Source organism: Ambystoma mexicanum, chromosome 14, assembly GCF_040938575.1.
Source record: "Ambystoma mexicanum isolate Mex_15411 chromosome 14, UKY_AmexF1_1, whole genome shotgun sequence".
NCBI classification, from domain to species: domain Eukaryota; kingdom Metazoa; phylum Chordata; class Amphibia; order Caudata; family Ambystomatidae; genus Ambystoma; species Ambystoma mexicanum.
The window spans coordinates 22,641,122-22,655,592 of NC_090940.1; the positions used below are offsets into that span (position 1 = coordinate 22,641,122).

General features: G+C 49.5%; 1 protein-coding gene across 1 annotated transcript in view; it reads right to left on the reverse strand.

The window, feature by feature from the left end:
• Positions 1-7,157: 7,157 nt before the first annotated feature.
• Positions 7,158-14,471, reverse strand: part of LOC138527149 (fap1 adhesin-like) — a 127,036-nt gene continuing 119,722 nt past the window's right edge. The window contains exons 2-5 of the mRNA XM_069638256.1: positions 9,917-11,393; positions 9,166-9,855; positions 8,454-8,819; positions 7,158-7,893 (exon numbers count right to left, since the gene is read on the reverse strand). Coding sequence (XP_069494357.1) covers positions 7,158-7,893; positions 8,454-8,819; positions 9,166-9,855; positions 9,917-11,393 — 3,269 coding nt within the window. The remainder of the gene's footprint in view (positions 7,894-8,453; positions 8,820-9,165; positions 9,856-9,916; positions 11,394-14,471) is intronic.

A 14,471-nucleotide genomic window follows, 5' to 3' on the forward strand; every position in this document is an offset into this window, starting at 1 on the left:
TGAGGAGGAAGAGGATGACGAAGAAAATGTCTTTTTTGTGTCCAGTGTGGGCATGCTGAGAACCCACTCCAAGAGACAGCCCAGGTGTAACGTGTTGGTCAATGGGGATTCGATACCAATGCTAGTGGACACCGGTGCATCAGTAAATGTGATGGCCAGACAGCATTACAATGCTATGCAGGCCCCGCCAACGCTGGATCCACCTAGGGCACGCATCTTCACCTTTGGAGGCTACCAGCCCATCCCCCTGGATGGTGTGTTCGTGGCAGGAGTTCAATACGGCGAGTTGTCCATCCGTGCCAGATTCTACATCACACCAGTGAGCAACAACACGCTGCTGTGCGGCTGCAGAGGCCCTTGGCATTTTGACATTCGCATACTCTGTGTACCTGGACGACATACCGGTGTTATTGGCCAAACACATCTCCCTGTTTGAAGGTATTGGACAGATGGTGGGTGAGCCTGTACGGCTACACATTGATGAGTCAATCCAACCAGTGGCGCTAAAGCATCGGCGAGTACCTTTTCACCTCAGAGATCTGGTGGATCGGGAGCTGGACAACCTCGTAGGTTTGGGCATCATTGAGAAGGTTGAAGGCCCCACTCCATGGGTCTCTCCCATTGTCATCGCACGCAAGCCCAAGCAGCCCGACGCAGTGAGGATCTGTGTGGACATGCGACTCCCAAACAAGGCAATAAAGAGGGAGCGGCATTTAACCCCCACCATCGATGACATTATAGTGGAACTTCAGGGGGCAAAGTTCTTCTCTAAACTGGACCTAAGAGCAGGGTATCATCACGTGGTCCTGCACCCCGAGTCCCGCTACATAACGACTTTCACCACTCATCGGGGGTTGTACAGATACAAGAGACTGAGCTTTGGGGTATCTTCTGCGGCGGAGGTGTTTCAGAACATTATTAGAGGGGCATTGGCGGATCTGGATGGAGTTCTCAACATCAGCGATGACATCCTGGTGTACGCTAAGTCAGAAACGGAACACCTGGCACGCCTGGCCAAGACATTCAAGCGCCTTCGCTTGCTGGGGCTCACCCTGCACAAGGACAAGTGCGAATTTCTCAAAACCACTATTGAGTTTTTGGGATTTGTTTTCAAGGCGGATGGGGTGTCACCTGATCCCCGCAAGGTGAGGGACATAAAAAATGCTCGACCACCAGAGAATGTCGCTGAGGTGAGGAGTTTCTTGGGCATGGTCACATATTGTGGCCGCTTCATCCCGAATTTGGCATCCCGCTCAGAGCCGTTGAGAACTTTGACAAAGAAGGACACTGTGTGGCAGTGGGGGCCACTTGAACAAGCGGCTTTCGATGACATTAAGAGTGCCTTGGCTGCGGAGGACACCATGGCGTTTTTTGATCCAAGCCTACAGATGGAGATTGTCGTGGATGCTAGCCCCTATGGCCTGGGAGCGGTGCTCACTCAGGTGGGGAGTGACCAGGAGGTCCGCCCCATAGCATACGCAAGCAAGGCGCTCTCCTATACCGAGCAACGATATTCTCAAATCGAGCAGGAGGCTTTGGCGGTACTGTGGGGCTGTAGACATTTTCGCCTTTACATCCTGGGGCGACCGGTAACTGTGGTCACAGACCACAAGCCTTTGTTACCAATCATGGCTGGTTCTTCCTCCAGACCACCAGTGAGAATAGAGCGCTGGATGCTCGCACTCCTCGAGTATGGTGTATCGTTAATATATCGTCTGGGGGCCAACAACGCTGCGGACTACCTCTCCAGACATCCAAGAGGGGGCTCCCATGCATCCACATCAGCAGAAGAGGCAGATGAACATGTTCGCCTGGTCGTGGAAACGGCAACCCCTAACTCCATGCAGGTGGAGGAGTTAGAGCTGGCGTCAAAGAAGGACGAGTGCTTCACCATACTAAAAGCGGCCGTGGAACAAGGTGCCTGGAAGACGGTGTTGGAGGCCTTGGACCGAAGAACGAGTGAGGCCAGAGTGGCTCTGGAGCAACTGTGGCGGGTGCGCGAAGAACTGACATTCTCGGAGTCGGGGCTCCTACTGAGAGGAGGCAGGATCGTGGTACCCCAGGCCAACATCCCACAAGTCATTGCCCTGGCGCAACCGGGATCTTCCAGGAGCTCCCAAGACAAAGGCTCATCTCCGCCAGAAGGTGTGGTTCCTGGAGCTGGAATGGAGAGTTGAGGAGTTTGTGACATTGTGCGTGTGGTGCCAGGCCGCGCCACCGGCCCAGCGCGAACCGTCCATCGAAACAATGCCAAGAGGGACAAGACCATGAGAAGTGGTGCATGCGGACTGTGGATCCACAGCGAGGGGCACTCACTTCCTGGTGGTGGTGGACGAATGGTCTCAATATCCCGAGGTCGAGTTTGTAGAGTCGGTGGCATTTAACAAGGTGGTGATAGCGCTGGAGAATATTTTTGCCACTCATGGCCTACCCTCTGTTCTGTGCTCTGACAATGAGGCACCATTCCAAGGAGAGAGCTTCGCAGACCTCATGAAGGACTATGGCATCCAGCACAGAAAGGTCACCCCGCTCTGGCCTCGGGCAAATGGAGAGGCAGAGTGCATGATGCGCACACTCAACAAAGTATTTAGGATCGCTCAAGGAAAAGGCGAGTGCTTACAAAGGGCGCTGTATGTATTTCTGCGGGGATAGCGGACGACACCCCATTCATCCACGGGTGTGGCACCTGCAGAGGCCTTATTCCAGCGATGCCCGAGAGACGTCATACCTGAGGTGGGGGATCGAGAGCCGGCTGTCATCGACAACGACCAAGTGGAGGAGGACAGAAGGGCAAGGACGCAGATGGAAAATAGCAGAAGAGATCTGAGACCCCCAACTATTGCCCCGGGCGATGAGGTACTAGTAAGGAATCGCCACCCACAGGGAAAAATGTCTCTCACGTATGAACACGCTCCACTGGACGTCGTGGCGGTGAAGGGCTCTATGGTTACTGCCTCTGACGGGACATCATCAGTGACCAGGAATGCCAGCTTCTTCAAGAGACTGGGTGAGCCGAGAGTGGAAAGCACGGAGAACAGAGAATGTGAAGAGGCACTGGACGAAGGTGTGGGTCAAGCCCCCACAGTAGACTCTCCTGTTCGCGGAGGACTAGGCGACGGTACACCAGCTAGAGATATCGGCAGGAGGTACACCCTGAGAACAGGGCGTGGGAAACCTGCCCGTCTCACAGACTATGTGACAGACTGAGCTGGAAGGTTGGCTGATGGATGTGTCCATGCTGTTGGAAGTACCATCGGGGGATCCAGGGTGGCTGTCAATAAACGGGGGACTATTGGGGTTATATTGTGTGCTTTGAAATGTGTGATAGTTAGATCCTCTCTTTTTCAAGTTTTGTTGTTATGGAAAAGGAGGAGTGTGGCGTTGGCCCTTTAAGGGCACGCACGAGACGGGGTGATGTTCACTCCGTCGCGTACCTTCTATAAATAAACGGGGCGTTCCCGGCGGCGTCAGAGCCACCGGGAAGCCCACACGAGTAACATCTCAGTCTCCGTGTCTCTGTGCATACGGGGGTGGGGGGCTCACGGGCGGCGGTAGTGGAACACCGCCAACACACTTCATACTCAGTTTACCCGCAAGAGATGAAGAGACTTCGTAATGAAAACGGGTCTAAGTCTAATAGGTATTTACATCAACAGAAGGATGGACAGAGTATGTTGGGAGCTCTGGTAAATAACAACTCTCAAAATGTGTGGTCTCTTGTTAACACTCCTCAGAATTCTCAAAGCTGCCTCCAAGGTAACGCAGAGGCAGAAACAAGTTGCTGTAATCATTTTGGGAATTTATATAGGAAACCCACAGCATTGAAGTTCAAGGAGAATTTGGATAAAGGTTGGAAGCTGCATTTAACTCAAAAAAACAAAGCAGATCTAATTGTCAGCTCTACATTTTCCAGGGCGACTACCCTAATGGCCTAAACAACCAAATCTTTAAGTCCGACATCGAACTATGGTTCAGATTATTTCTGGTCCTATTAAATGAGGTGTTGAGGACTTGGTGTGTGCCGATTCTTGGAAATCTGCTATTGTTATCCCCATCTATAAGAAGGGCGATCAGCGGATGTAGTGAATTACTGCCTTATCACCCTTATGGATGCGGATAGTAACATTTTAGCTGGGTCCGTATTTAAAGAGCTGGTTCTTAGGCCGAAAGTAGGGGCATATTGTCTAAACATAGAATAGGTTTCAGAAAGGGCCCTTCTTTATCACCAATTGAACATCGTTTGTGGGAAATCTTGGTCTAACGGCGGCCCTGTATTATATGGTGCCTGGATCGATATGTCTAAGGCTTGTGATACAATAAACAGGGAACGCCTGTGGGCAAAGGTGAAACAATGGGGTATTTCCTTGTCTTTGCTAACGATCATTGTGAATTTGCACGACAACTCACGATTGCAAGTAAGGCTAGATGCTCAGAGTCACCTCTCCCTACCAGTTCTTACTGACAGAAGCGTAAGACAGGGAGGCATAATTGCTCCCTGTCTCTTTAACCGGTATCTAGCGGATCAGGCAGACGTACTGGATCAGCACGCAGTGGGAAGCCCTAAGACTGATTCCCAGACCATCAACTGGATAGCCTATGCGGATGATATAGTCTTGCTAGACTATACCCTGATAGGTCTCCAACGTCTTTTGGGAGCTTAGGGGAAATATGCAATATTAAACGATCTCCAAATTAATCCAAAAAATCGTATATTGTAAGTTTTAAGAAACCTTTGAAGCATGTCCCAAAGTTTAAGTGGATCTTAAACGATCAAGAGGTCCCGGCAGTAAAATAAGTCGTGTATTTGGGCTTCAAATTGAGGTCCTGTCCTACTATGGCTTTACTGGAATTGGAAATAGAAGACAAGCTCGAACAACTTGCTTGCCAAATGCAAAAGCTTTTCCCCACGTATTGCACATTTTCAATAGTCCCCCTGGTAAGATTGTATGTAGGTAAGGTTATACCTTCACTTACATATGGAATGGATGTCAAACATTTATCTAGAATAATAAACTGGACAGGAATAGAGGGGAAATGATCCAAGAAGGTTCTGAGCTTAGCCCAGAGCCTTCCGATGGCTAGTCTGCGGTCTGAGCTGGGCCTACAATGCACACAAGCTTATATCGCCTGGAAGGTGGTTTCATTATATAGGAGGATATTAATTCCCCAAAAGAACGCCCTATATGAGGACATTGGGCAGCGGCTGCCCTATTTCAGTGCTTGAACCGTTGAAACATGATCTGACAGGGATGTTGACAGAGTGTGACCGATGTGAAGAAGATCTAGTAATGAATCCTGGGGGTGTAAAGGAAGCCTTGGCTAGAATGGACGGGATACATACAATATCAGAGACGCGCAGTTTAGTATTATGCAAATCCCTTTCCCTTTATGGTAAAACTCGAGGGTATTTAGCAAGGTATTTAGGGTGATGCTGCAATTCAAGCTGGAGGTCAGAATTTCTAAGATTTCACCTGAATCTGCTACCTATGAGAGAAATCCAGTCGATCCGTAATCCGACTATATACAAGGACAACCTTTGCAACCTGTGAGAGGATTCGAGAAAGCAGAGCCTGAAACACCCAATCATCGAGTGCCAGGGGACCAGGGATGTGAGAGTCAAGCATTTCCCTCAATATCTGGATAAAGTTGATTGGTTATTTTGTGGCCATTTTTGGGAAATATTGTTTTCAGGCCATGAAGCTTGCCTTTCTATTGAAGTTTTAAAAGGTTGAAAGTTTGGGGTTTTATGTCAATCATTTGAATGGTTGTTCAGAGAGATAAAACTATGAAATGTTTTTGTGATATGTAATGTGAAAAGTCGGATGTTCGCCTGAGCACAATAATAAAATAAATAAATAGAAACTTGGACCCCCCCCCAAGACAAGGCCACTGTAGCTCCCCTTCTCCCCCCTCACCCCCTGACTCGCCGCAACTTACTGCTAAGGGCAGGTGTGGTCCTACTGCTAAGCAAAGGCACGCCACCAGCCGTCCTTTCCCTCCGGGGCTCTTCTCTTTCAGGTACTTTTAAGCGTGTGCAGATGTTGGCATCAGCGTTGATAGGAATTCGCTGTATATTTGTCCAGCAAGGAGCCCGATTGGATATGACTCATGGACACAACCTTTCATCTGAAGGGTTTGAAGGATATTAAACCTTGATCTTTTGAGAATCCATTGAAGAAACCATTATTTAAACACATAGGTCCTCTTCACTGTTCCTTCTGAAGGCTTAGACTGAGTCATGTGCTCTGTGACTGTCCTCTTCACTGGAAGAGTTCCTTCTGAAGGCTGGGACTGAGTCCTGTGCTCTGTGACTGTCCCCTTCACTGGAAGAGTTCCTTCTGAAGGCTGAGACTGAGTCCTGTGCTCTGTGACTGTCCTCTTCACTGGAAGAGTTCCTTCTGAAGGCTGGGACTGAGTCGTGTGCTCTGTGACTGTCCCCTTCACTGGAAGAGTTCATTCTGAGTCCTGTGCTCTGTGACTGTCCTCTTCACTGGAAGAGGTCCTCCTTCTGAAGGCTGAGACTGTGCTCTGTGACTGCCCCCTTCACTGGAAGAGTTCCTTCTGAAGGCTGAGACTGAGTCCTGTGCTCTCTGACTGTCCTCTTCACTGGAAGAGTTCCTTCTGAGTCCTGTGCTCTCTGACTGTCCTCTTCACTGGAAGAGTTCCTTCTGAAGGCTGGGACTGAGTCCTGTGCTCTGTGACTGTCCCCTTCACTGGAAGAGTTCCTTCTGAGTCCTTTGCTCTGTGACTGTCCTCATCACTGGAAGAGTTCCTTCTGAAGGCTGGGACCGAGTCCTGTGCTCTGTGACTGACCTCTTCAATGGAAGAGTTCCTTCTGAAGGCTGAGACTGAGTCGTGTGCTCTGTGACTGTCCCCTTCACTGGAAGAGTTCCTTCTGAAGGCTGAGACTGAGTCCTGTGCTCTGTGACTGTCCTCTTCACTGGAAGAGTTCCTTCTGAAGGCTGGGACTGAGTTGTGTGCTCTATGACTGTCCCCTTCACTGGAAGAGTTCATTCTGAGGCCTGTGCTCTGTGACTGTCCTCTTCACTGGAAGAGGTCCTTCTGAAGGCTGAGACTGTGCTCTGTGACTGCCCCCTTCACTGGAAGAGTTCCTTCTGAAGGCTGAGACTGAGTCCTGTGCTCTCTGACTGTCCTCTTCACTGGAAGAGTTCCTTCTGAGTCCTGTGCTCTCTGACTGTCCTCTTCACTGGAAGAGGTCCTTCTGAAGGCTGAGACTGAGTCCTGTGCTCTGTGACTGTCCTCTTCACTGGAAGAATTCCTTCTGAAGGCTGAGACTGAGCCGTGTACTCTGTGAATGTTCTCTTCACTGGAAGAGTTCCTTTTGAAGGCTGAGACTGAGTCCTGTGCTCTGTGACTGTCCTCTTCACTGGAAGAGTTCCTTCTGAAGGCTGGGACTGAGTTGTGTGCTCTGTGACTGTCCTCTTCACTGGAAGAGTTCCTTCTGAAGGCTGAGACTGAGTCCTGTGCTCTGTGACTGTCCTCTTCACTGGAAGAGTTCCTTCTGAGTCCTGTGCTCTGTGACTGTCCTCTTCACTTGAAGAGGTCCTTCTGAAGGCTGAGACTGAGTTCTGTGCTCTGTGACTGTCCTCTTCACAGGAAGAGTTCCTTCTGAAGGCTGAGACTGAGTCCTGTGCTCTGTGACTGTCCTCTTCACTGGAAGAGTTCCTTCTGAAGGCTGAGACTGAGTCGTGTGCTGTCCTCTTCACTGGAAGAGTTCCTTCTGAAGGCTGAGACTGAGTCCTGTGCTCTGTGACTGTCCTCTTCACTGGAAGAGTTCCTTCTGAAGGCTGAGACTGAGTCCTGTGCTCTGTGACTGTCCTCTTCACTGGAAGAGTTCCTTCTGAAGGCTGCGACTGAGTCGTGTGCTGTCCTCTTCACTGGAAGAGTTCCTTCTGAAGGCTGAGACTGAGTACTGTGCTCTGTGACTGTCCTCTTCACTGGAAGAGTTCCTTCTGAAGGCTGAGACTGAGTCCTGTGCTCTGTGACTGTCCTCTTCACTGGAAGAGTTCCTTCTGAAGGCTGGGACTGAGTCCTGTTCTCTGTGACTGTCCCCTTCACTGGAAGAGTTCCTTCTGAGTCCTTTGCTCTGTGACTGTCCTCATCACTGGAAAAGGTCCTTCTGAAGGCTGAGACTGAGTCCTGTGTTCTGTGACTGTCCTCTTCACTGGAAGAGTTCCTTCAGAAGGCTGAGACTGAGTCCTGTGCTCGGGGACTGTCCTCTTCACTGGAAGAGTTCCTTCTGAAGGCTGAGACTGAGTCCTGTTATCTCTGACTGTCCTCTTCACTGGAAGAGTTCCTTCTGAGTCCTGTGCTCTGTGACTGTCCTCTTCACTGGAAGAGGTCCTTCTGAAGGCTGAGACTGAGTCCTATGCTCTGTGACTGTCCTCTTCACTGGAAGAGTTCATTCTGAAGGCTGAGACTGAGTGGTGTACTCTTTGACTGTCCTCTTCACTGGAAGAGTTCCTTTTGAAGGCTGAGACTGAGTCCTGTGCTCTGTGACTGTCCTCTTCACTGGACGAGTTCCTTCTGAAGGCTGGGACTGAGTCGTGTGCTCTGTGACTGTCCCCTTCACTGGAAGAGTTCCCTCTGAAGGCTGAGACTGAGTACTGTGCTCTGTGACTGTCCTCTTCACTGGAAGAGTTCCTTCTGAAGGCTGAGACTGAGTCCTGTGCTCTGTGACTGTCCTCTTCACTGGAAGAGTTCCTTCTGAGTCCTGTGCTCTGTGACTGTCCTCTTCACTGGAAGAGGTGCTTCTGAAGGCTGAGACTGAGTTCTGTGCTCTGTGACTGTCCTCTTCACTGGAAGAGTTCCTTTTGAAGGCTGAGACTGAGTCCTCTGCTCTGTGACTGTCCTCTTCACTGGAAGAGTTCCTTCTGAGTCCTGTGCTCTGTGACTGTCCTCTTCACTGGAAGAGTTCCTTTTGAAGGCTGACTGAGTTCTGTGCTCTGTGACTGTCCTCTTCACTGGAAGAGTTCCTTTTGAAGGCTGAGACTGAGTCCTGTGCTCTGTGACTGTCGTCTTCACTGGATGAGTTTCTTCTGAAGGCTGAGACTGAGTCCTGTGCTCTGTGACTGTCCTCTTCACTGGAAGAGTTCCTTCTGAAGGCTGAGACTGAGTACTGTGCTCTGTGACTGTCCTCTTCACTGGAATAGTTCCTTCTGAAGGCTGAGACTGAGTCGTGTGCTGTCTTCTTCACTGGAAGAGTTCCTTCTGAAGGCTGAGACTGAGTCCTGTGCTCTGTGACTGTCCTCTTCACTGGAAGAGTTACTTCTGAAGGCTGAGACTGAGTACTGTGCTCTGTGACTGTCCTCTTCACTGGAAGAGTTCCTTCTGAAGGCTGAGACTGAGTCCTGTGCTCTGTGACTGTCCTCTTCACTGGAAGAGTTCCTTCTGAAGGCTGAGACTGAGTCCTGTGCTCTGTGACTGTCCTCTTCACTGGAACAGTTCCTTCTGAAGGCTGAGACTGCGTCGTGTGCTGTCCTCTTCACTGGAAGAGTTCCTTCTGAAGGCTGAGACTGAGTCCTGTGCTCTGTGACTGTCCTCTTCACTAGAAGAGTTCCTTCTGAAGGCTGAGACTGAGTCCTGTGCTCTGTGACTGTCCTCTTCACTGGAAGAGTTCCTTCTGAAGGCTGAGACTGAGTCCTGTGCTCTGTGACTGTCCTCTTCACTGGAAGAGTTCCTTCTGAAGGCTGAGACTGAGTCCTGTGCTCTGTGACTGTCCTCTTCACTGGAAGAGTTCCTTCTGAAGGCTGGGACTGAGTCCTGTGTTCTGTGACTGTCCTCTTCACTGGAAGAGTTCCTTCTGAGTCCTGTGCTCTGTGACTGTCCTCTTCACTGGAAGAGATCCTTCTGAAGGCTGGGACTGAGTTGTGTGCTCTGTGACTGTCCCCTTCACTGGAAGAGTTCCTTCTGAGTCCTGTGCTCTGTGACTGTCCTCCTCACTGGAAGAGGTCCTTCTGAAGGCTGAGACTGAGTCCTGTGCTCTGTGACTGTCCTCTTCACTGGAAGAGTTCCTTCTGAAGGCTGAGACTGAGTCGTGTGCTCTGTGACTGTCCCCTTCACTGGAAGAGTTCCTTCTGAAGGCTGGGACTGAGTCCTGTGCTCTCTGACTGTCCTCTTCACTGGAAGAGTTCCTTCTGAGTCCTGTGCCCTGTGACTGTCCTCTTCACTGGTAGAGGTCCTTCTGAAGGATGAGACTGGGTCCTGTGCTCTGTGACTGTCCTCTTCACTGGAAGAGTTCCTTCTGAAGGCTGAGACTGAGTACTGTGCTCTGTGACTGTCCTCTTCACTGGAATAGTTCCTTCTGAAGGCTGAGACTGAGTCGTGTGCTGTCCTCTTCACTGGAAGAGTTCCTTCTGAAGGCTGAGACTGAGTCCTGTGCTCTGTGACTGTCCTCCTCACTGGAAGAGGTCCTTCTGAAGGCTGAGACTGAGTCCTGTGCTCTGTGACTGTCCTCTTCACTGGAAGAGTTCCTTCTGAAGGCTGAGACTGAGTCGTGTGCTCTGTGACTGTCCCCTTCACTGGAAGAGTTCCTTCTGAAGGCTGGGACTGAGTCCTGTGCTCTCTGACTGTCCTCTTCACTGGAAGAGTTCCTTCTGAGTCCTGTGCCCTGTGACTGTCCTCTTCACTGGAAGAGGTCCTTCTGAAGGATGAGACTGGGTCCTGTGCTCTGTGACTGTCCTCTTCACTGAAAGAGTTCCTTCTGAAGGCTGAGACTGAGTACTGTGCTCTGTGACTGTCCTCTTCACTGGAATAGTTCCTTCTGAAGGCTGAGACTGAGTCCTGTGCTCTGTGACTGTCCTCTTCACTGGAAGAGTTCCTTCTGAAGGCTGAGACTGAGTCGTGTGCTGTCCTCTTCACTGGAAGAGTTCCTTCTGAAGGCTGAGACTGAGTACTGTGCTCTGTGACTGTCCTCTTCACTGGAAGAGTTCCTTCTGAAGGCTGAGACTGAGTCCTGTGCTCTGTGACTGTCCTCTTCACTGGAACAGTTCCTTCTGAAGGCTGAGATTGAGTACTGTGCTCTGTGACTGTCCTCTTCACTGGAAGAGTTCCTTCTGAAGGCTGAGACTGAGTCCTGTGCTCTGTGACTGTCCTCTTCACTGGAAGAGTTCCTTCTGAAGGCTGAGACTGAGTCCTGTGCTCTTTGACTGTCCTCTTCACTGGAAGAGTTCCTTCTGAAGGCGCTGAGACTGAGTCCTGTGCTCTGTGACTGTCCTCTTCACTGGAAGAGTTCCTTCTGAAGGCTGAGGCTGAGTCGTGTGCTCTGTGACTTTGCAAAGTGGCCCTTTCTACAGGATTGATTCCTGTAGCCTGCTGAACCCCGCCGGGTAAGAGAGGCTTACTTGGACCTGGCTGGGCTCTTTGCCTGAAAGCTGCCTCAGAATAGTGCGAGGACTCTCATTTGCCTAATGTGAGTAAACATTCCCGAATGAGTGCCTGTACTCCCCTATATCCCAGACCGACACCAGCCTGATCAGGGGCCCTGGGAGAAGTGCCAAGGTGTGGCTTAGGCTCATGCTGGCATTCTATTGTTGAACAGCGTGGCTGGGAATGTCACTTGCCATTCCCTAAAACTGAAGGAAGCAACATGGCTTTCCTCAATGAGCACTGAATGGTGTTATGTGCAATGCAGTAATGTAATTTAAGTGGTCTTGTATAGCACCTGACTCCCACGATTTGTGGCCCCTCTGCACTTGGCTCTGTTAGAGAAAAAGGGGGAGTGGGGTTCATAGGTGGAACAGTGTAAAAGGCAGATGCAAAACCTGTGGTGTTGATGGGTGCAGGTCAGAAATACCTGGTTCCTGAGTGACAATGGCCTTTCTGTGGGCTTGGTGCACACATTTGGGAGTGTGGTCCCCATGGGGAAGAGCCCAAGATCTGATAAACTACAGCGCTTTGGGTCTGGCTAGCTCCTGACATGGGAGAGTGCGACATGGCTAAAGAGGAGAGCTTAGTCGTGGGTCAGTTAGAGTTGACGTGCTCACGGCTAGGCCTGTGGTTGCCTTCTGTAGGTGTTCTCTCTCTCTCTCTTGATGCTGGATGATGACTATGTGAATGCTAGACACTGAAAACAGACTATGTACAGTCTTTGGAAGCAGTGAAACCACAGAATCCAAAAACTAAACATTTACTTTCCTCCATGAATAATCTATGAGGAAATACCTCTTTATCTCAAATCATGGATATCGCTTATTCGCAAGAGGGGAGAAAGGAATGTGAGAATGATTTTTTGCCAATTCTGGAAATCTTTCATTTGAGCCATGAACCACAGGAAGTAAATGAATGGACATTGAGGAACACTTGCAGAAAATAGAGAGGGTCAGTGTCCAATGGCCCAGGAGATTAGCAGAGAAGATGCAGGAAAGGTTAAGACGACCAAAGCCATATCGCGTCTCCAAGACAACAAAACCCAGCATTCAGCAGTCACAGTACTGACAAAGAAATCATCAAAACGATCAGGATTTAACAGTCATGACTTCCCGGAAGACCAGGGCTCCCTGATAGTGGAATTTAAGGGATACTAGGAGTAGTAAGAACATCGGCTTACTAGGAGCAGATAGAAGAAGGAAGACTGTGTGGACCTGAAAGGTAGAGCGCGTGTACGATCAGTCTGCATACAGAATTCCATGGAATTCTAGGACTGGGAACAATCAAGAGAAATGTTAAGGCAATGATAACTGGTCTTGAAGTGGCAGAACATTTCAGACACATAATTAAAGCTGGCAACATTTGCAGAGATCCTCACTCCCAAAAGCGTGGACAAGCATATTCCCATAGAATATAGACAATGCTTACTCTGAATATTTTAAGATGAGACCAACATGAAGTAACTTTTGGGAGAGTGGTATCAGGTAAGGCACCAAGTCCAACTATACCACCAACGTAACTGCTCAAGGAAACCTCATCCTTCTAAGCTTACCTGTTCTGAAAACCTTGGGAATTTAGGGTGATATTTCCGATATACAAAAATGGGTCCACGGCCAAGCCTGAGCCTTGTCGGGCAATCAGCGCAATAGATATCAAGTGGAAGATGGACACATGCCAGGACAGCTTATGCAAGGGGTTAAAATCCTTGCAGAACAGCAGAGATCAAAGTAAGGATTGGACGGAGTGGGGATATTTCAAGGAAGATGACAAAGAGAGTCAAGACCTAAGCGGTGGGCAAAACTCCCACTCATCACACTGCTGGAGGGGGCAAAGGATTTGGTGGAAAATTCACAGAAAAGGAGGCAAATGAGGCAAATTCGAGGTGATGGTTTATGGCAAATGCAAAAGAGTGGCCACATGTAGTAAAGTGAGCTTATAATCCTCAAATGTCGAGCAAATGGTCTCACCTGTACCAAGGCAGCATCTTAATCCTCAGATGTTGAGTGAAGGCTGTCACCTGTACTTAGGTGGTATCATAATCCTCAGATGTTGAGTGAAGGCTGTCACCTGTACTTAGGTGGTATCATAATCCTCAGATGTTGAGTGAAGGCTGTCACCTGTATTTAGGTCGTATCTTAATCCTCAAATGTTGAGTGAAGGCTGTCCCCTCAACTAAGGTGGTATCATAATCCTCAGATGTTGAGTGAAGGCTGTCACCTGTACTTAGGTGGTATCATAATCCTCAGATGTTGAGTGAAGGCTGTCACCTGTACTTAGGTGGTATCATAATCCTCAGATGTTGAGTGAAGGCTGTCACCTGTATTTAGGTGGTATCTTAATCCTCAGATGTTGAGTGAAGTCTATCACCTGTACTTATTTATTTATCTTTTGGATTTGTAGAGCGCACTAAAGCCCACAGGCATCAAGGCGCTATAAAGGATACCTAAGAAGACTTGCTTGAGGGTTACAATAAGCAGCCCAAGAATAATGCTTAGAGAAAGTCTGTTAGGTTACAGTTGCTCACGTGATCATATTACATAGTACTGTATACTGCATAGCAAAGTATGTCATAACCATCCAAGTGTAGTCAATAGGTGTTGCCATGTAACACCTTAGATGGCAACATGATCCTCAAATGTTGAGTGAGTGTACTAAGGTAGCAGCTTGATCCTCAGATGTTGAGCAAATTATCTCGCCTGTGCTAAGGTGGCCCCCTTCCATTCTGCACACGGTGGGGGTTTACCTCGTGGCTTTGTATTCAGTCTTACTACAGCCCGGGCTTTCTCAAATATGGCCATCAGGCTTGCTATTAGGGACTGAGGCACTTGCCTCCACCGAGATGCCTCATTGGCTGTGGCCACCTACATCTGTGGTAGGCGGGGGAGCCGGCAGGCAAACGCCAGCCCCCTCAAAGGGCCGTCTCAAAGGGTCATGAAGAACCCTGTCTGGGCTCATTCTCCAGCCCCCTTTCCATTGTGCAACACTGTGGGGATTCGCCTTGTGTCTTGGGATTCAATCTTACAACAACCTGTGCCTTCTCAAATTTGTCCGCCGGACTTGCTGTTGAGGATTGAGGGACTTGC